Source organism: Salmo trutta, chromosome 23 (assembly GCF_901001165.1).
Source record: "Salmo trutta chromosome 23, fSalTru1.1, whole genome shotgun sequence".
NCBI classification, from domain to species: domain Eukaryota; kingdom Metazoa; phylum Chordata; class Actinopteri; order Salmoniformes; family Salmonidae; genus Salmo; species Salmo trutta.
The window spans coordinates 18875797-18899344 of record NC_042979.1 but is presented as its reverse complement, the minus strand read 5'-3'; the positions used below and the strand labels follow the sequence as shown (position 1 = coordinate 18899344).

The 23548-nt window shown below is 43.6% G+C and overlaps 1 protein-coding gene across 1 annotated transcript in view; it reads right to left on the bottom strand.

Annotated features, from left to right (window-relative positions):
* Positions 1–23548, bottom strand: part of LOC115159540 (endoglin) — a 64122-nt gene that overhangs the window by 13308 nt on the left and 27266 nt on the right. Inside the window, exons 3-4 of the mRNA XM_029709356.1 lie at positions 16014–16162; positions 3507–3626 (exon numbers count right to left, since the gene is read on the bottom strand). Coding sequence (XP_029565216.1) covers positions 3507–3626; positions 16014–16162 — 269 coding nt within the window. The remainder of the gene's footprint in view (positions 1–3506; positions 3627–16013; positions 16163–23548) is intronic.

Below are 23548 nucleotides of genomic sequence, written 5' to 3'. Positions count from 1 at the left end.
GTATATTTGGTTTAGATTGGATCGAAAAAGAAAGACAAGAAACTGCGAGGACAAAAAAATAAAACACATCACAATGGAGGGAGAGGAGGAGGGGCGGAGAAAGGAGTAAGTCAGGAAGAGAGAAAAAGAGTGAGAGGGATCAATGAATGAGAAAAGGAACAATATAGACAGGAATTTGTCTCCTTGGGGTCAGAGTTCGACATGGCACAGCCCGGGGACATATTGCATGACAGGAAGTAGTCCGAGCAAGGAGTGGCGCTTCCAAAAACTTTTCAGATTAGACTTCCCTTTGCCTGATCCAAAGGGGCTGAATGAGCCTGGAGTCGGGGGGATATAAGTCTCTGTCAGAGAGAGCTATCTGATGGGCTGTTTAGAACAGGCACCCATCCAACAGCAATTAGGTTCGGGACAAGGCCACTCGTCTGTCTATCCGTCTGTCTGTCTCTGTCCCTTTGGCTCCGGAGACGCATCCTGAACTGTCTCCATGAGGGCGTTCGGGGGACAATTCCAGAGGGGTCATTAACTCTTACGTAACATAGTAGCGAGAGAGACCACTGTGTATTATGACTTGGTGTAATGGTAAACTACCCCATATTAGATGGGGAACTAACGTCAAGTTCTAAAACAGTGAGGATTTGAGGGACAATTGAGGTTGAGAGACCTTGAACCTTGATGTTGGGCCCACAGGTTGGTGGCTTTTTGTGAATGAAAGCAAATGTACTCAGTCCCATCTGAGTGACTTGTCCCTGTCCCGGTCACAGCTGGATAGAACACTAGGCAAGTACCCAGCAGATCTGTCAGCCGCGTGACGCACTTCCCCAGACACACGCCAGATGCTGCTTCCTTCTTCCTTAAAATGGTAACACTCCCCAGTGATCCACTACACACTATCCCGTCTGTCCATCCCACAAAAACATCCCCTCTTCATATGCAATGTTCCCCCTATCTGCAGGACATTAAAGGCTATACCACAGACTGCTGACAGTGTTGTAAACATTGAATAGTCCTATTTATCGTGGAAGGTTATTGAGAAGTTGATATGGCCAACTTAAACAGAGACTAGAGGGTCGAAATAGATAATAGATAAAGTTAGTGATTTTACCCCTTGTGTGAGAAGCAGAGCTCAAGAGGAGGATGCTTGGGCTGTGGACTTTGTCTGAACTCTCAGCTTTCATTGTGATGAAAAGCAAGAGTTCTGTATGCCTGCAGACAAGGGTTGGTTAAATTCCCAGGCAGGGATCCCAAATCACTAACACTATCATTTACTCAAACTTCCAAACAAAACATCCTATCAGTCCTAGAGATGCACACTTTCCCTTCTGCTTCATTTCCAAAATTCGATTGACAAGACGAAACCCTTTGAGATGCACAATCTCTCTTCTGGAGTCGTCTCTTTCTGGGTTGAATGAACAACACAATACTCAAGTTAATGTCTCCACTATAACACTATACATCCACAGTATGACTGAGACTACCCACTGGGCACACTACGTCACATTAACGTGGAAATGTGAGTAATATTTTGTTGAGATATTTATTCACCTACTCAAAATGACAGACAGAAGGTTGTTGAATTCCCAATGTGTTATCACTATGCTTTCAACCATTTAAAAGCACAACAAACTTCAAATGGTTGTACAATGTCAGATATTTTGTATTTATACAATTGAATGTGTTATCACTGTTCTTCATCTGCAGTTGAAATTATATTAAAAGTACATAGTGCAAGTGGTCAATGCTGTTCGAGATTCTGCACAGACTATTATAGCAATTCTGAAGCTCTCCACAGACCTGCAACCTTTGCATGCTATCATCTTGAACATGCACACTTTCTATGATTACATAAGACATTTATAGTTACAGTAGGCTAACCTCAAAATGTGGCCATGGATGTGTTACTGATTTTAAGGTTGAATAAATACTGTTACATTAGATTCTAAGATAGCCTCAGCTTTAGGCTATTTACTGTGTTACAAAAATATTATTGAATTGTGTTTGGTTGACAATGCAACAATATATCAACATTTGAATGAGATGTATATTTAGTCTGGCTTTAATTCCAGTTAGACTACAAATCAATAATTGATATGTTGGATTCACGTCTACATCTCAACCAAACATTGAAGTTAAAGAATATATTATTTAAAATGTATTTAAAGTTTGATTTGACTTATATTTTGGTTGAGATGGAGATTTTAATCCAACATATCAGATCATTAATTTGTTGAACCCTGGATTAAATTGAAACAATAGCTGTTGTTGACTTTGCAAATGCTATATAGACCTAAACAGCAGCATTGAGGACATATGAATTATAAAGTATGGTCATATTTCATTTGTTCTGTTAAACCTACCCTTTGGAATGACTTTTGATAGCAACAGTGAATATATTTAGTTATTAAGAGATCTATCAAGAATCATTCTCACAATAGCACATTGGTAGGAGTCAGTGACAATGTTTGGTCGAAGCTAAGCACGGCTGAGCTAAAACCTTGGATGGGAGACCAAATGAATAGTTGTAGATAGACTCCAGTAGAAGGTGCTGCCCAGCTTATTGTTTTTTATGATAGTGGAAGAAGATAAGAAGATGACAGTGGCAGAAGATAAGAAGATAGTGGAACGTTGAAGATCTGACATTATTTCAAAGGTACAAATTCAACATATTTTACACAAGGTTTGTCTATGTTGAAAGTGTGTTACCATGGTGATAGAATCCTGTCATTTCACCTCAAAACAACAATTTACCTTGATTTACCTTGACTTTTTTCAAATCCAATGAATTTTCCACATAGATTCCATGTCCCAATACATTGACAAATTATTTTAAAACAACGTTTGTTCCCTGTGGGTATTAGCTTGTTCTGATCACTCCCTACTCCAACATACTCTGAGACCCTGTTTGGATGCTAACCATATATAAAATACACACAGGTCCTTAGGGACCACAAAACTAAACTAACAAGGGTAATTTCTTCTCCAAACTGGCCCGGGGGGTTGCACAGCTGTGGCTGGTTCTATGTCATACAGCTGGCCCATCTGGCCCTGCAGGAAAGCATTTCTCTCCTGGTTAACGATGGAAGTAGGGAGGCCTGGCAGTGAGGCTCTTCCCCCCCCTTCCGTCCCAGGCACCAAACACTAGAGCTAAACAGAGCAGAGCAGCTCAGCTGGCAGGAACAGGAGAAATGCCAGGCAAGACTCCCAGCCCTTGCCAAGCTCCCATTAGCCAGCTATCAGTTTCAATGCAGTCATACCTCCTGAGATCCTTCTCTATTGCAACAGAGGCTATTGGGCATTTAGGTGTAAGTCTAATAGCCTAAGTCGTTGAAGTTAGCACCTACTTTCCTCCCAGCTAGTGTAATATTTCTGGAATAAAAATTTGCATAGATAGTCTTCATACTCTTCATACACTGACTTAATGTGATGCTGTTATACTAACAGATGCAAACCCCTAAGTAAACAAGTAGGAGGCAAAAGGCAACACTTACATAAGGAGAGGTGGTACTTACGTAAAAGCTGACATCTGCGTTAGCATGGGCCTCAGTGTATATGATCTGCTCTGAGTCTGTGATGATGATGAGGTGCATTGGCTGGGCAGCGGTCATATTCAGTGTAAACATGTTGGGAGCCTAGAGAGAAGGACAGAAGAAGCAAGTTAAACTTCAGGAAAAATGTGGTGATGACTGTAACACCATTTTTTTTAATGTCATAATTCACAATTGGAGTTTGTTAGCTTCAGAAAAATACGTTTGACCCCCTCCACCATCTGAGTGTACAGTACACATCAATATCATCATCACATCAACAATGGCTGTACATTCAAAACAGTGGCATGCATAATATGTACTGTTGCTATGGCATAAACAACGTATGGTTGCCAGGGGAGGTGGTGGTGGTGTTGTAAATTCCCACAGGAACTTTGCTATGATCAGGAAGAAATTAAATAAAGCGGCATAAACATTTGTTCTGTCCTCTGCCGCTTTTTGGACAGAGTCACACTGGGGTGGGTGAAACAGAGGGCAATGTTTACTGTAGGATTCTGAGACCTAATCTGTTCTCATTTCGGTCACCCTACAGACCTTCCATAAGGGGCACTTTGAAATATTTTTGTTCATGACTGTCTCTTGATAAGTGGTATAAAATGTACTATGACAGATAAGATAAGGCTTACTGGAATGCTACCATGTTTTTCTGACTGACTAGAACATACTGCACACACACACTGTAACGGGTGTCATATAAAGGGGACCAAGGTGCAGCGTGTTGAGTGCTCATCTTGAAGTTTAATGAAAAAAATGGAACACTTTACAAAATAAACAAAATGACAGCCGACAGTTCTGTCAGGTATTTAAAACGAAACAGAAAACAACTACCCAAGAAAACAAAGGGAAAAACAGGCTGCCTAAGTATGGCTTCCAATCAGAGACAACGATAGACAGCTGCCTCTGATTGGAAACCATACCCGGCCAAAACATAGAAAAACTAAACATAGAATGCCCACCCACCTATCACACCCTGACCTAACTAAACAGCTCTCCTAGGTCAGAGCGTGACACACACACACACAAGCACACAAAACCTGGTTCCCAATCTATTCCCCTCACTCGTATATGGACTCCAAACCTCCATGTTAAAAAATCTACTTCTCTTTCAACAGTGTTATTCCATTTCACAGAGTCAGCGCATGGCATCATTCAAAATACAATGACTCCACACTACAATGTAATGATCATATGGTGGGGTAACACATGTTGTTCTCGAGATACAAATTTAATCCAACACAACACCTTCATTTATTTTGAAAGGACCGAGTTTGGGATTGGAATGTTGTCTGACAGCTCAACACAAGGGTTTCTATTGTGTTCTCTCTCCCACAGAGAAAGTCATTGAGAGATTCCCATTTCTGTTCCCTTCCAGAGGCATCACATCAGGACAGTACATGTGAAAAATACAAGGACGGCCCGCATGCTAAATTATGTACCGCTTTCTTCACTTTTTCAATTCCAGAGAAGACAAGATGAGAAAGATTCCGTTGATGGTAGATGTAATTTGTGTGATTTGATAGCGTCAGCTGATATGAGAAACAAGACATCATGTAGTCTCTCTAGTAATGGCAAAGTTAGCAACTATAAATCACTGTGTAATGTGGAAATTTGACATTTATCCCCAGTGGCAGGTGTTGGCTGACTGTTTTGATGGCTAGGGCTGAGGAACAGACTACACCAGAGGAGCAGGCTACAGCAAAACCTGTCCAATGCTACAGTCAAACCAGCACAACACTAGTAGGACCAGCTCATTAATCCAATCCAACAGCAGTGATCCAAGTACAGCACCAGTTCCTGCTCTGAGGCTTGGGGTACCAGGAGGAGGTGGGGTGAGAGGCTTGGGGTACCAGGAGGAGGTGGGGTGAGAGGCTTGGGGTACCAGGAGGAGGTGGGGTGAGAGGCTTGGGGTACCAGGAAGAGGTGGGGTGAGAGGCTTGGGGTACCAGGAGGAGGTGGGTTGAGAGGCTTGGGGTACCAGGAGGAGGTGGGGGGAGAGGCTTGGGGTACCAGGAGGAGGTGGGTTGAGAGGCTTGGGGTACCAGGAGGAGGTGGGGTGAGAGGCTTGGGGTACCAGGAGGAGGTGGGTTGAGAGGCTTGGGGTACCAGGAGGAGGTGGGGTGAGAGGCTTGGGGTACCGTGAGGAGGTAGGGTGAGAGGATTGGGGTTCCAGGAGGAGGTGGGGTGAGAGGCTTGGGGTACCAGGATGAGGTGGGGTGAGAGGCTTGGGGTATCAGGAGGAGGTGGGTGAGAGGCTTGGGGTACCAGCATAGGCGCCTGAGCAATGGAGCAAACGGAGCTGCTGCATCCCCAATTTCAAAATAGGGGTGCAAACGTTTGTTTTTGTATTAAATACCCATTTTATATATGATATTTTTTATTTTATTTTTATTCCACCTTTATTTAACCAGGCAGGCCAGTTGAGAACAAGTTCTAATTTACAACTGCGACCTGGCAAAGATAGAGCAAAGCAGTGCGACACAAACAACACAGAGTTACACATGGGATAAACAAACATACAGTCAATAACACAATAGAAAAGTCTATATACAGTGTGTGCAAACGTAGTAAGATTAGGGAGGTAAGGCAATAAATAGGCCATAGTGGTGAAATAATTACAATTTAGCAATTAAACACTGGAGTGAAGATTTGCAGAAGATGAATGTGCAAGTAGAGATACTGGGGTGCAAAGGAGCATACAAATAAATAACAGTATGGGGATGAGGTAGTTTGGTGGGCTATTTACAGATGGGCTACGTACAGGTGCAATGATCAGTAAGCTGCTCTGACAGCTGATGCTTAAAGTTAGTGAGGGAGATATAAGTCTCCAGCTTTAGTGATTTTTGCAATTCGTTCCAGTCAGCAGCAGAGAACTGGAAGGAAAGGCGGCCAAAGAAGGAGTCGGCTTTGGGGGTGACCAGTGAAATATACCTGCTTGAGTGCGTGTAACGGGTGGGTGCTGATATGGTGACCAGTGAGCTGAGATAAGGCAGAGCTTTACCTAGAAAAGACTTAGATGACCTGGTGGGTTTGGCAATGAATATGAAGCAAGGGCCACCCAACGAGAGCATACAGGTTGCAGTGGTGGGTAGTATACGGGGCTTTGGTGACAAAATGGATGGCACTGTGATAGACTGCATCCAGTTTGCTTAGTAGAGTGTTGGAGGCTATTTCGTAAATGACATCGCCGAAGTCAAGGATCGGTAGGATAGTCAGTTTTACGAGGGTATGTTTGGCAGCATGAGTGAAGGATGCTTTGTTATGAAATAGGAATCCGATTCTAGATTTCATTTTGGATTGGAGATGCTTAATGTGAGTCTGGAAGGAGAGTTTACAGTCTAACCAGACACCTTGGTATTTGTAGTTGTCCACATATTCTAAGTCGGAACCGTCCAGAGTAATGATGCTAGACGGGCGGGCGAGTGCGGGCAGCGATCGGTTGAAGAGCATGCATTTCGTTTTGCTTGCATTAAAGAGCAGTTGGAGGCCACGGAAGGAGTGTTGTATGGCATTGAAGCTCGTCTGGAGGTTTGTTAACACAGTGTCCAAAGAAGGGACAGAAGTATACAGAATGGTGTCGTCAGCGTAGAGGTGGATCAGAGAATCACCCGCAGCAAGAGCGACATCATTGAAGTATACAGAGAAAAGAGTCGGCCCGATAATTGAACCCTGTGGCACCCCCATAGAGACTTCCAGAGATCCAGACAACAGGCCCTCCGATTTGACACACTGAACTCTATCTGAGAAGTAGTTGGTGAACCAGGCGAGGCAGTCATTTGAGAAACCAAGGCTGTTGAGTCTGCTGATAAGAATGTAGTGATTGATAGAGTCGAAAGCATTGGCCAGGTCGATGAATACAGCTGCACAGCATTGTCTTTTATCAATGGCGGTTATGATATCATTTAGGACCTTGAGTGTGGCTGGGGTGCACCCATGACCAGCTCGGAAACCAGATTGCATAGCGGAGAAGGTACGGTGGGATTTGAAATGGTTGGTGATCTGTTTGTTAACTTGGCTTTCGAAGACCTTAGAAAGGCAGGGTAGGATAGATATAGGTCTGTAACAGTTTGGGTCTAGAGTGTCACCCCCTTTGAAGAAGGGGATGACCGCGACAGCTTTCCAATCTTTAGGGATCTCAGACGATACGAAAGAGAGGTTGAATAGTCTATATAATAATAATTAACAGATTGCATTTTGCACCCCGTCGCCTCAAGATGAATGGTTTTGATCCCTCCAAAGTATTTATTCGCTCCTGCGCGCCACGGTTTTGGTTCATTGGAGTTAGAAAGCACTTGTTGCACCACTGGTGTTTAAAATGAAAAGGCACCTGCAAAATAAAATTGTTTATCTACATTTGTATTGTTGTTTCATGTCCAATGGTGTTGGTCCAATGGCTCTGAGTAGCCTTCCATCAGCCTACCAAAGGTTGCACCTTAGCAGAAAACTGCAGGTCCAGTAGCTCGCGGGCTGTCAATGAGCAAGTAGATACCCACTGGGCACACACTGGTATGCCTAATATTACATGATTACATTTGTGACATCATTTACCTAACCAAGGCATTTATCGGCATTCTGCATTCTTGGAGTGGAGGTGAGAGGCTTGGAGTATCAGTAGGAACAGAGGTGAGAGGCTTGGAGTACCAGTAGGAACAGAGGTGAGAGGCTTGGAGTACCAGTAGGAACAGGGGTGAGAGGCTTGGAGTACCAGTAGGAACAGATGTGAGAGGCTTGGAGTACCAGTAGTAACACAGGTGAGAGGCTTGGAGAACCAGTAAGAACAGAGGTGAGAGGCTTGAAGTACCAGTAGGAACAGAGGTGAGAGGCTTGGACTACCAGTAGGAACAGAGGTGAGAGGCTTGGAGTACCAGTAGGAACAGATGTGAGAGGCTTGGAGTAATAGTAGGAACAGGTGTGAGAGGCTTGGAGTACCAGTAGGAACACAGGTGAGAGGCTTGGAGTACCAGTAGGAACAGAGGTGAGAGGCTTGGAGTACCAGTAGGAACAGAGGTGAGTGGCTTGGAGTACCAGTAGGAACAGATGTGAGAGGCTTGGAGTACCAGTAGGAACAGAGGTGAGAGGCTTGGAGTACCAGTAGGAACAGAGGTGAAAGGCTTGGAGTACCAGTAGGAACAGGGGTGAGAGGCTTGGAGTACCAGTAGGAACAGATGTGAGAGGCTTGGAGTACCAGTAGTAACACAGGTGAGAGGCTTGGAGAACCAGTAAGAACAGAGGTGAGAGGCTTGAAGTACCAGTAGGAACAGAGGTGAGAGGCTTGGACTACCAGTAGGAACAGAGGTGAGAGGCTTGGAGTACCAGTAGGAACAGATGTGAGAGGCTTGGAGTACCAGTAGGAACAGGTGTGAGAGGCTTGGAGTACCAGTAGGAACACAGGTGAGAGGCTTGGAGTAGCAGTAGGAACAGAGGTGAGAGGCTTGGAGTACCAGTAGGAACAGAGGTGAGAGGCTTGGAGTACCAGTAGGAACAGTTGTGAGAGGCTTGGAGTACCAGTAGGAACAGAGGTGAGAGGCTTGGAGTACCAGTAGGAACAGAGGTGAGAGGCTTGGAGTACCAGTAGGAACAGAAGTGAGAGGCTTGGAGTAGCAGTAGGAACAGAGGTGAGAGGCTTGGAGTACCAGTAGGAACAGTGTGAGAGGCTTGGAGTACCAGTAGGAACACAGGTGAGAGGCTTGGAGTACCAGTAGGAACAGAGGTGAGAGGCTTGGAGTACCAGTAGGAACAGGGTGAGAGGCTTGGAGTACCAGTAGGAACACAGGTGAGAGGCTTGGAGTACCAGTAGGAACAGAGGTGAGAGGCTTGGAGTACCAGTAGGAACAGGGGTGAGAGGCTTGGAGTACCAGTAGGAACACAGGTGAGAGGCTTGGAGTACCAGTAGGAACAGATGTGAGAGGCTTGGAGTACCAGTAGGAACACAGGTGAGAGGCTTGGAGTACCAGTAGGAACAGAGGTGAGAGGCTTGGAGTACCAGTAGGAACACAGGTGAGAGGCTTGGAGTACCAGTAGGAACAGAGGTGAGAGGCTTGGAGAACCAGTAGGAACAGAGGTGAGAGGCTTGGAGTACCAGTAGGAACAGGGGTGAGAGGCTTGGAGTACCAGTAGGAACAGAGGTGAGAGGCTTGGAGTACCAGTAGGAACAGAGGTGAGAGGCTTGGAGTACCAGTAGGAACAGGGTGAGAGGCTTGGAGTACCAGTAGGAACAGAGGTGAGAGGCTTGGAGTACCAGTAGGAACAGAAGTGAGAGGCTTGGAGTACCAGTAGGAACAGAGGTGAGAGGCTTGGAGTACCAGTAGGAACAGAGGTGAGAGGCTTGGAGTACCAGTAGGAACAGGGTGAGAGGCTTGGAGTACCAGTAGGAACAGAGGTGAGAGGCTTGGAGTACCAGTAGGAACAGAGGTGAGAGGCTTAGCCATATCCTCTCCACTAATCTCTTCTCCCCTCTCCAGTGACAGCAGAGTCAACATGTCCACCTTGCCAGCCCCCTGCAGTTGACTCCCAGCCCTGACAGAGAGAGGACTGGATGTGCATCAATGCCCTCCTGTACACTATCTGCCTCAGTGGTCCTGGAGGAGATTAGACAGCCTCTATCTGAGTGGCAGTGGCCCCGATACATGCTTAGCTCACAAAGCACAGCTCCACTAGGCTGCATCTGGATTCAGCAGGCTGGTAGCAAAATGTACCGAGGGTCAGAGAAGCATATTTTAGTTCACAGTTCATACCACAGTGGACAACAGGTGAACAATGTTGGGCTTCAGCTTTAGGTAAGTCAAATATGTTCTTACAATATATACCTGGTAAGTCAAGAATGCGTTGTAAAATAGTGACGTTTACAAAGAGCAAAAAAAAGAGGAAGAAAGGATTTTTATATTCTGTTTTGAACTTGCCAATGAATTACCTTAAATTAATCAATTTTGTTGTTAAAATACTGAAGTGGACAACAGTACTTAAATACCTCCAAAATACAGTTCTGAAGAGGAGCTTTTGGGGAATTAACTATTAACATGAACAAAAAGCCACTTTTATCCAGACTTAAAGCCTCTAAACTCTTGCTTTTTTGGAGCTGGATTCTCTTGGCTGCTGGCCTTTGTGTGGAGAGTACTGTGCGAGGGGGTTGAGGAACACGGTGTCTTTCTGTTCGTCTATGCTCGCTCTTATTAAATTGATCGTCTGCTGCCTGCTGTTGACAGCGTGCATTCTGAGAGGGCCACGCTGAGCTGAGGCGAGGGGCCAAAGTGGAAAATTTGGACCCCTAATGTTTGATGCTGGTGGGAGGAGACCCCCAATGAATTGTCTGAGGCCTACTGCAGGGCTAATACACAAGGCCTCTGCAAGGGCCATGTTCAACACACACACAAACAGACAGACAACACACCACGATAGCTGCTGTCAACAGGCCAGTGTGCTGTGGATGTAAGAGAGCAACAGATGCTGTGTCCATGTACACACACACTCATTTAGTGTGCCCAATAGGCAGTTTGATATCATCTCCCCTCTGTCGACCTTAATTGAATCACTCCTCTTCTCTATCAGTCATCTTCACAGAACACACCTGTGATTGTCTCCAATCCACAGACAAACCTTCGTCAAAGATTATGGATATACTTTTTCTCAAAGTTGCCGGGATGTCACATGTCCTACTTATAGCAGTACACTTGTAAAAACCTAAGCATTACGAAACTTATATTTGCTCAAATAGACCTCACGTAGAAAATAAGCCATTCATTTTTATGTTGACCAAATTCGACAATCTCTCACTACAGTTTTTTCCAACTGTTTACACATGTTTTCAAAACTGTCTCTCCTTTTTTTTAAACTCTACACACAATTCCAAAAACTGCACACACAAAATGCAAAATGCCTCACATCTTAAAAATGTAACACTGCATTGAAAATGCCATAAACACATGTCAGAATGAAGCATTTGCATCAAATGGCAAACACTGCTTTCATAATAGTACATTTTTTGATATACCATGTAAACACTGTTGTTCTAAATCTAAAGCTCTTTGGTCTTTCATAGGCTTATATCTACATTTCAATACAATGTTCTACAGTGAAAGTAATCTGCTGAGAGGGGTAATAAGTACACTGTAAACACCAATGCAATGTAGAAACAGAAAATATTTATTAGGCCAAACATGACTGTTGTATACAGTAGCATACAACAAAACCATAAACATATGTAAACCAAAAGTATATTCTTTAGAATACAGTAAAGAACACAATTGTGTGTGTGGGGTCCCGGGGGTGTAGTCCAGGAATTGGTGGGGGGGGTGCTAAGCTACGTGCTAAGTGCTAAGCTACGCTTCATCTCTTCTCCGGGCTGGGTCTGGCCACAATACTTCGTCCACATCACAAGATACGTTTTCTCTTGCCAAACATCGAGGGAAGTATCTCCTAGCATGGCGTATCCAACCTTGGACAGAGGCAACCTCTATGTCCCCACATGCGTCCTCCATTGCCTGGAGAAGCGGCATGCGGGCATAGGGTTGGCGATCATACACTTTCCAGCGCCAGGCTGAGAAGAATTCCTCTATGGGATTTAGAAAAGGTGAATATGGGGGTAGGTAAAAAACTACAAATTGTGGATGGGTGGCAAACCAGTTTTGGACCAGAACAGCCCGGTGAAAACTAACATTGTCCCATAAAACCACAAATCTAGCAGGCTCCTGATCTGGATCAGGGACAAGCATTGTGTAAATTGCATCCAGAAAAGTGAGCATATGGCCAGTGTTGTACGGACCCAGTGTGGCATTGTGATGGAGGACCCCGTTTTGAGTGATGGCAGCACACAGTTATATTACCCCCACGCTGTCCAGGGACATTGGTAATTGCCCTCTGTCCTATTGTGTCTGTGACCTGGTGAATAAGTGTAGCATATTGATTGGTTGTGTTTGGAAAAGGAAAGCAAGTCACTTCCTGTTAGATTTTTGTGTTTTAGGTAGAGAATTGTGTGTAGTGTTTTGAAAAAAGTGTTTTATGCAATTGACAACTGAGTCAAAGGCTGAGAAATAGCTTATGGTTTTGGATATTTGGTGTGTAGTTTTGCACTTTGAGTGAGGGGTTTCAAAAATCGTGTGACATGAAAAGATTTTGTGTGTAAGCAGTTGGAAAAAACTGTAAACTCCATGCAAAATCTCCTTGCTTGGTGGGCGAAACAATAAAAAAACGCCACCTGCTGGAGGGAGACAAATTTTCAGCCGAGTTGTGCCTCTCTCTTTCTCTTCCTCTCTGCCTTCGTCTAATGAGTCTCGCAGGAGGGAAGTTGTCAGGGCCCATTGGCAGGAAGTCCAAAATAAAAGACATCCCTGTTGTGTCCCGGCGTTCATTTTTCTCGCAGACTTAAGAACATTTTCAGAGGTGAGCAGTCTGGGGGACGTGGATTAGTGAACAAAGAGAATACTTAAGTGCTGTGTATGTTTGCAAGGATGGTGGGGGAGTGTGTGTGTGTGTGTGTGTGTGTGTGTGTGTGTGTGTGTGTGTGTGTGTGTGTGTGTTCGCGTGCGCGAATTACAGACAAGGAGTCAGACCGAGCTGCAGGAAAACAGTCTAACTGATTACATTATCCGTGTCCCTTGCCACTGTCTATCATCACAGAGCATTAAAGTACATCGCTTGCCTAGTCTTTTAAGTAGTGTCAGTATATGTTTATCATCGAAACTCAGAGAATTCCTCCTGAAATACCCTGAAGGAGCAGGATTACTCAATAACCAGTCAGCTGAGAGATGCATGTTTTCTTCTTCTGCCGTTCATGATATAAATTGGCCTCAACAATTGAAGGGGCCATAGTTTAGACTTTGTACTTTGCTGACAACTAGACTTTACACTTCCCTTTCAATGAAACATAGTAGGGTCTTAGATGAGCTGTTATCCTGGTTGGAAATAGTTTTGGGTTGCGAATCCTATTGTTATTCCATGAGTGTTCTAGCAAATCACACAGTATACAGTAAATGTATGACTAATTTTTCCTGTTATCTGACAGTGTACCAGTCTGGTATGGACAACTTATTCACTATTCACTCAGTTTGAGTCAATAGCGTCAAGGATGTGTCTGTGACTAATATACTGTATGAGTCGAAAGGATTTACGCATGCAAATCAGTTGGGAAATAACAATACTTTCACGTTTAACCAAAACTCAAAGGTCTTTATAAAAGAACTGTCCTCGATTCTTCTTCTTACTTTCTCCATCACTATCTCCAACTTACTCTATAAGTTGGAACAATGCACGTTGCCGTCCCTGGTCGCTCGCCCTTGCTATTTTTGTTCCTGTGCTTTCAAGATACAATTGTTTTCCTCCTCAGACTTTTTTTTTCTCGAGGGCTTTTGCTGGTGCATAACAGCTTCCCGTTATTCTTTGTCTCTCTCCCCTAACCAAAGCTGGCTCCAACGGTCCAGTCTCGGCTGTGAGCCAAGTCCAGTGCCAGAATGTGACATCATTGGGGTCTGGACAAGCCCCTCCCCTTCTGCCTTCTCTCCCTCTTGTCCCTCCATCCCCCTGCCATATTGAACCCATACACAGACCGCCAGGCAGCCACACTTCCCATATGACAGACAGACAGACAGACAGACAGACAGACAGACAGACAGACAGACAGACAGACAGACAGACAGACAGACAGACAGACAGACAGACAGACAGACAGACAGACAGACAGACAGACAGACAGACAGACAGACAGACAGACAGAGAAAAAGTCTCTTCTCTCCATCCACTGGTAATTTTGCCTTCAGCCAAAGACATACCCCTGCTTTGTGTCTGAGGATAAGCAAAGCCTCCAAGCCTTCCAAATCATACATTTTCAGCACTGCCCCAAACTGATGCAGTAAAGGGAGTGATAAGGCTGTGTGTGTTGAGAAATAGCATGAACCCTCACTCTCCAATTCCAAACATTTAGCCTGGTCCCACAGGAGAACAGGATACGCTTGCTCTGTGGAATGTCCACGGGATCACACGTCTGGCTCCAGTTCCAGACAAACTACAGCCTTTGTGTTCCTCCTCCTCTTCAATCTTTCGTGTTTCATGAAACCTGGCAGTAAAGAGCTAACATTTCTTCTACACCACATTTCTCTTTCTTGGACCACTCTAGGACCATTCTTGGAAGAAATCTGTCTTTGTTTAGCTGTGTACATAAAAACATGAGTTTGAGAACAATTTAACATGTTATAGTTGTTTTCTATGACGCCAGAGGGAGAAGCAGAGGAAGACAGGAAGAGATTTCCAGTATTTTTCCATTTAGTGCAGTTAGGCCGAGGGCCTCCTTTAGCCTTCATTAAGGTGAGGAATCCAGGCAGCCATCCTCAGATACTGTATCATCCTGTGATGGCGTCTCATCCGATGCACAACAACACACTAATGGGTACCACACAGACCCACTCCTGGGTGAGCCCCCTTTAATTAATATTAAAGAGGGAATGAGAGAGATAAAGTCAGTGTGTGTGTGTGTGTGTGCCTGTGCGTGAGTGTGTCAGAGAGAGAGAGAGAGAGAGAGAGAAACCGAGAGTGAAGGACGAGGGAGAGAGAGAGAGCACTGATAAAGAAATTACTAATGTGCTGACCAGACACTGTCAGAAAATGAAAAAGGAAGTCTGTGTAGGAAATAGCAGTGTAGGATTACATTCGTCCTCCTAAGCACTGATCTAGGGTCAATCTCTTCAATTGATTTCCAATTGGTCCTACTGCAATTTACGGTACAACTTTTTGACATCCACACACACAGCCCCATTCCCCATGCAGGCTGTTGGATGCGGTAGTGTGTTTTCACACTACTGTGTATGTAGTGTAAGCCTGTAAGGAACCCCATTCACCTCAGGGGTGACCCCAGCTCCATGTTATGTTTGGCATGTGTTTGCATGTGTTTGCACTCAGGCTAACCAGAGGAGGTGTCCCTAATGTTGACTCTCAGCCAAATGGGAAAGCTAGCTAACCTAGCACGCTAACACTCATCTGGCATCAAACTCATGAGAAAGCTAGCCTAGTGTGCTAACTCTCATCTGGCATCAATCTCATGAGAAAGCTAGCCTATTGTGCTAACTCCCATCTGGCATCAATCTCATGAGAAAGCTAGCCTGGTGTGCTGACACTCATCTGGTATCAATCTCACGCAGACACTCTCCCAGAACAACATTTTCCCCCAGGAACGGGACAAATATTCCAGCTATATGGAGCTACCGTAGCTATCTACTATATGGACTCCAGATATGATGTGGGCTATACAAACTGAATTTAATCTAACAATGCAGAACATTTTGAAAAGTTAATGCTATTATTTGAAAAACTACAGTCATTTGAACAAATATGACTAAAATCATATTACCTCACATATCAGTGTACTGCATATTGGAACCTGTGTCTTAATCTTGGGCATCTTTACACTGAGCATACTGGTCAATTGAAATGCAGTGGAAGCCTTCCACAGAAGTTTAGGACAGGCGAATCGAATACAGTAGATTGCCTTACCTCAGTAGTGTAGTGCAGGCTGAGGATGTGAACTTCTTTGCCGTCCTGAGTGGTGTAGTTGGTCCAGCAGCCTGGAAGCATCTCTCTCAACCTGATCCAGGCATTCTGGTTTTCAGGGACCGCCACTGGCTTACAGGTCTGCTGGGATGCTGGGGGAGAGACAGGGGGAAACCTGGTTAAACAGAGTAGAGAGTTCACATGTTCTGGGACCATACATTTTATTGAACCTTTATTTAACGAGTCTAGAACAAATTCTTTATTACAATGATGGCCAATAATGTGGAAAGGGTTCTGCATGGAACCGAAAAGGGTTCTACCTAAAACCAAAAATAGTTATTCAAAGGGTTCTCCTATGGTGACAGCAGAAGAACCCATTTTACGTTCTAGATAGCACCTTTTTTCTAAGAGTGTACAAGAGGAGAGGTACAATAAAAAGAGAAAACCAAGGAGAGCTGATAGAGCTAACACCCTCTATTATGACCATATGAATAATGCATTATGCATTTCCTCATAATGTTTTATGCATAAACCATAAATACAGTAAAACCCAAGATACAGTATCATTAGCGAGATATATTAATATATATGTTAGGCAACATGCAAAGAGCTCGGTAGACTAGCACTATAATACATGAACTGAAACACATATTCAATCACCCTCTTGGTTACAGATTAGCCTAGCCTATGGAGGGTGTTGTTTTCCTGTTCAATTCATCTCTGATTCCTCCACATACACTCCATCACTCGTGACTCAGTGACTGTCTATGGAAGGGAAGGAGGGGACAAGGGTTGCATGGAGGGTCATTAGGAAGCAGCACTGCCATGTGTTGTAATCAGGAGATAAAGTAAGGAGTATGGATGCTAAATGTGTAGGAGGGGCTACCAGTCTGACTGGCACGGCTGATAGGTCAAGTGAATCTGGGACCTCACGGCCATATGGGTAACATTAAATCAAGTCCATTCCTCTGCTATTCCTCACTCTCTGACTGCACCATACCACACCACAGGGAGTTTCTCTCCCCAACCTCTGCTCTCTGTCACACAGACACAGGGCAGCTGATTTACTAGTGTGTGTGTGTGTGTGTGTGTGTGTGTGTGTGTGTGTGTGTGTGTGTGTGTGTGTGTGTGTGTGTGTGTGTGTGTGTGTGTGTGTGTGTGTGTGTGTGTGTGAATGTAGGGAGAGAGAGTCAGAGAGACTGGCATTGTGTGGAGACCTCAGAGGGAACAGTTAAAAAAAAGTATGTATTTGCTTTATCTGTTCCTAATACTTTGTCCCCTGGGGGAGTGCAATTTTAGTGCTTTATAAATATTCCCCACCACTAAACTGCCTCCTTCCTCAGGAAGAGCAGGGTCAGGTGTCGCTTCATACCCAATCAACAGTCAGCACTAGGACCAAGTCCCGCCCATCACAGTGAGATCTGATTAGGGCTTTATCTGCACCTTGCGGGGTCATTGGGTGGCAGGCGTCACGGTTGCAGCACGTTCAGATCAGGATTGGCTGTGCTGGGGCCTGGGCTGGGCCCTGATGCCCCAACGCTCAGACTGTCTGTCTCCTGACCCAGATATGATCACAGGACAGATACAACAGAGACGACCCTGGTCTGAGTCTCTGAGTCCCAATCAGTAGACACGCATCTAAACAGGATACCACTGACACCCATTATGGAAAGGGCTGATATTATTGAGCACAGAGGACAATGCTCCATTGAAAAATGTATGAGGATTTTCAGCTCGTTCTATGTGATGGATCTTTTTTTTAAATTGGAATGAGTCGGTGGTAAAGATGAATCGAAAACCTCACCATTTTCTAGAAAGATCAGTTATCATTCAGCTGATATGTTTCACAGTGGCAGAATTAAATGATCGGATTTAGACACGTATAATGGTTTATTCTGATAACTTATTACGAGAGTTCAAAACTGCTATGAACATCTAAGAGACAATCATAGCTTCTCAGTTCCTGGGCCTGTTCATATTCACAAAGCGTATCAGAGTACCAGTGCTGATCTAGGATCAATGAATCACATTTTCATCACTACGAGGAGGAGGGATGGAGGGAGAGAAGGGAGAGAGAGAAGGGGCATGAGTAAAGTCAAGCCAATGCCCACCACACAAACAGCTCTTTCTTTCCAGCCTCTCATCTTTTCGTTAATGAACTGTGGCTTTCTTTCTTTCCCCACTGCTCCACGAGCGAGCTACTCCCTCTCTTTTCTCATCATCCCTCTTCTCCTGCCCTAGTCAAGGCCTGGCTTCCTGTTATTCTGCCCCTGTGCCTTCATAATGTCCACTTAACAGCCAGATTACCTGCCATAAAGAAACGCTGTCTCGTGACAGAGTCAACAGCCTGTGACTGCGCCGGACTGCTTTACGTAAATCACCCCCTGGTGTCTGCCACCACCGAGCAAAGCACGCACACACCACACATATACACACACACACACACATATTCACACACACACACACACACACACACACACACACACACACACACACACACACACACACACACACACACACACACACACACACACACACACACACACACACACACACACACAGAGATCCTCTCCTTATCCTATTTACCGGTCACTAAAAATATAAACCATAGTCACACTGACCCCTCTGCCTGACCCGGAAATGCCAGCGGCCTCACTAAGCGGTTTGCTGGTAAATGAGCTATAGAGAAGTGCTGTTCCATTCCTCCTCTGTCTTTATCTATTTTTATCAGCAGCGCCTTACATTTTATTTTCCATTGGAAGAAGAGATGTTTAGGAATGATGGTGGTGATTCCCATTTAGATGTGAGTCAGATGTTAGGCAGAGTCAGGGTTGAATGAATGCATCATGATTTTAGATGCCAGAGGATGTAGCCTACAGTATATGAGATGTATGATATGATATAGGATAATAGAGGATGTTTAGAAAATGATGATGTGTCACAGTGTTCATCTGAGTATTTAGGTCTTTGGCTTGAATCGCGTCTGGCCATCTTGCTGAATCTGCCATTAATACCTCTCCTCCTCCCTTATCTTTTTCTGCCTGTTTGTATCTGTCTCTTGACTGCCCCTTCTAGTCTCATTGTTCTGGTACTCCCAGACCTGATGCTGAGCCAAAGAAAATGCCCAAATAGACATGTGGCTCCTGTCTGAGGGGCGGACTACAGTGGGGCTCGAGGTATTGGGTGGGGGATTTCTCAATACTGTAAAGTACACAAAGTTAGCCCTCTGACACGGCCTGGTACATTCCAAGTCTACTATCTGTGCCTTCTTGTTTTTTTTGTATATAAATAGTTTGTTTAACATTAATGTTTATACCTAACATTGTGGGAAATGTTTAATACCTACAGATGTCCCTGACGTATTACACAACTAAACAGCAAAAATTATTTTAATTATTATTTCTGATTTTGTAATCGTTTTTTGCAACTTGCCCAACTCTTCAAGGCATACTGTATAGATCTTAATTTGATCATCCTATTGCAGGATAAATGTTTAACTTGTAGTATATTTGAGGTTTAAAAAGGCTTCTGAACTTTGTACTTAGAAATGCCAGACTTTGATCCACCCCTACAAATATGTACATAAATGATCATCGTAAAAAGAACAGAAAGGCCCGTACACTGTTTATGCTCCCAATTCACAGCTTTAATGACAACGTTTCAATCCGAAATAGATCTTCTTCATGTCAAACAGTCTGAGTGCTTCAATCCCAAAATATACACATTTCACTTCATATGTCCACTAGGCACATGACGCATGGTGGGTGTGGAAGCAATTAGATTCACTTAAGCGCATAGTCAATCATAATTAATCACAGAGTCTATACACTACCATTCAAAAGTTGGGGTCACTTTAGAAATACATGAAATGAGTTGCAAAATGAATAGGAAACATAGTCAGGACGTTGACAAGGATATAAATAATGATTTTTAATTTAAATAATTGTGTCCTTCAAACTTTGCTTTCGTCAAAGAATCCTCCATTTGCAGCAATTACAGCCTTGCAGACCTTTGGCATTCTAGTTGTCAATTTGTTGAGGTAATCTGAAGAGATTTCACCCCATGCTTCCTGAAGCACCTCCCATAAATTGGATTGGCTTGATGGGCACTTCTTACGTACCATACGGTCGAGCTGTTCTCACAACAGCTCATTAGGGTTGAGATCCGGTGACTGTGCTGGCCACTCCATTATAGACAGAATACCAGCTGACTGCTTCTTCCCTAAATAGTTCTTGCATAGTTTGGAGCTGTGCTTTGGGTCATTGTCCTGTTGTAGGAGGAAATTGGCTCCAATTAAGCACTGTCCACAGGGTATGGCATGGCATTGCAAAATGGAGTGATAGCCTTCCTTCTTCAAGATCCCTTTTACCCTGTACAAATCTCCCACTTTACCACCACCAAAGCACCCCAGACCATCACATTGCCTCCACCATGGTTGACAGATGGCATCAAGCACTCCTCCAGCATCTTTTAATTTTTTCTGTCACACCCTGATCTGTTTCACCTGTCCTTTAGATTCTCTCCACCCCCTCTAGGTGTCGCTGATTTTCCCCAGTGTATTTATCCCTGTGTTTCCTGTCTCGCTGTGCCAGTTCATCTTGTATGTTTCCAAGTCAACCAGCGGTTTACCCGTTCTCCTGCTTTATGCATTCTCTTTTTTCTAGTCCTCCCGATTTTGGCCCTTGCCTGTTTCTGGACTTTGTACCCACCTGCCTGACCATTCTGCCTGCCTTGACCACGAGCCTGTCTGCCACTCTGTACCTGGACTCTGATCTGGTTTTGACCTTTTGCCTGTCCATGACCATTCTCTTGCCTACCCCTTTGGATTAATAAACATTTTAAGACTCCAACCATCTGCCTCCTCTGTCTGCATCTGGGTCTCGCCTTGTGTCATGATATTTTCTGCATCTCACAAATTTTCTTTGTGATCCAAACACCTCAACTTAGATTTGTCTGTCCATAACACTTTTTTCCGGTCTTCCTCTGTCCAGTGTTTGTGTTCTTTTGCCCATCTAAATCTTTTATTTTTATTGGCCAGTCTGAGATATGGCTTTTTCTTTGCAACTCTGCCTAGAAGGCCAGCATCCTGGAGTCGCCTCTTCACTGTTGACGTTGAGACTTGTGTTTTGCGAGTGCTCCTTAATGAAGCTGCCAGTTGAGGACTTGTGAGGCATCTGTTTCTCAAACTAGACACTCTAATGTACTTGCCCTCTTGCTCAGTTGTGCACCGGGGCCTCCCACTCCTCTTTCTATTCTGGTTAGAGCAAGTTTGTGCTGTTCTGTGAAGGGAGTAGTACACAGCATTGTACGAGATCTTCGGTTTCTTGGCAATTTCTCGCATAGAATAGCCATCATTTCTCAGAACAAGAATAGACTGAGTTTCAGAAGAAAGTTCTTTGTTTCTGGCCATTTTGAGCCTGTAATAGAACCCACAAATGCTGATGCTCCAGATACTCAACTAGTCTAAAGAAGGTCAGTTTAATTGCTTCTTTAATCAGGACAACAGTTTTCAGCTGTGCTAACATAATTTCAAAAGGGTTTTCTAATGATCAATTAGCCTTTTAAAATGATAAACTTGGATTAGCTAACACAACGTGCCATTGGAACACAGGAGTGATGGTTGCTGATAATGGGCCTCTGTACACCTATGTAGATATTTCATAAAATATCTGCATTGTCCAGCTACAATAGTCATTTACAACATTAACAATGCCTGCACTGTATTTCTGATCAATTTGATGTTATTTTAATGGACAAAAAAAATCACTTTTCGTTCAAAAACAAGGACATTTCCAAGTGACCCCAAACTTTTGAACGGTAGTGTACATGTGGTCATAAAGGATTACATGCATACAAATCGGTTCTAGTTAAAACCTAAGCAACACCAAAAATAGATTACATTGGAAACTGTTGAAATACCCACCCATACGACCATTGGCAGTGGCCGTAGATATAATTACAGTGACCTATTTCAAAAACAACTTGTGTACCTCTAATAATTGTATATCAATGAGATGGGCACGTAATAATTACAGAAAATCTAATATACTGTATACTGTATGTACAAAATGACCAAGTGGAGACCTGGATGGCAAGACAAATAAATGTGACATATTCATGTAAGAAATGGTCTGATATCAAACTCTTGGTTAAGACCTTTTGGAGACATGACAGACAAACGGTGAATCCAATACAATTCTCTTCTCAGTAATACATTATCAGAATCTCCAAGGACTCTTAACATGTTCGATACCAATGTATCTCGGAGAGCTGATATTGTGACAAGCCTCCATGAAATGCGCAGCCACAGGGCTTCTCTGGTCAAGAGTACTGATATTACTCATGTGTTCTGCTATCCTTGTTTTCAGAGCTCGTTTTGTTTTTACTACATAGCATAGACCACAAATACACTTGATCAGATATTCCACATTTTTGGTGGAACACATAATGATACCATTAATCTTAATGGCATTGCCTGTAATAGGGTGATTGAACAGTGTGCATTTGTTTGTAAAATTACATAATAATTCATATCTCTTGTTGCTGCTGTAGCACACTGGCTCAAATTAAGATCCTACATATGTAGGTGTATTGAGAACAATGGCATCACGTAGCGGATAAAGCCAGTATGGCTCTTTCCTCTAAAAAACTGTCAAAAATCAGAAATATTAAACGCATTACTTTATCATCAGCCTCATCTGACTTGGATCAGACTATCAGTTCTTGTTTGAAAGGTGAAAGGTCCAACGTCAGTATTCTGTGGAATGGATCTCCCGACTCAGCAGAAAGAGGACCTTGGCTGGAAATAAAAACCCACACAACTCTGACATTAAGGGTAATATATTCAAGAGAGGCATTGTGACCCTGCCAGCAACAAGCCACATCCTGGAATCAGTGACTTCCTTTATTGAGTCTCTTCACAGAGTCAAAGGATCAAACCACTATTCACTTTGACAGGGAAGAACAGCAAAATGCAGATGAAGCAGTTTTGACTTGTACTATCCTACATTCACCTTTATTTGAGATAGGATATTCATTATTCTACATCAAGACCTAAGAATTTGATTTAAAAAGATAGTCTGGGGAAGAGTATCTTTTGTTATTTTTTGTTATTCGTGAATACAGTAGTCTGCCAAACGCCACAGACTTGTAGCCCCCTTACTACAGGACCCGAACAATAAATCTTACACATTGATGAAAACGTATTCTATTTTAGTCTAGCAGTAGTATTCCACTACTACCTTAAAAAGTACCAAATAATAATCAGTCATTTTGCTGTATAAAATGTATTTCAGGCATGGGCAGTATTTATGTCACATGTACTTGAAATATGTATTTAAAGTACTTTTGAGTATTTTGTCATTTGCATTACACTGGGCTGAACTACAATCAAATGTATTTTGTAACAACATACTTTGGAGAGCTGTAATTTGTATTTTCTAAATACAAAATACTTTTCTATACCATTTTTGTATAGTGGTTCACCATTTTGTGCCCCCCTTTCACCATGCATTGGTATCAAAAGTCTGATGACACTA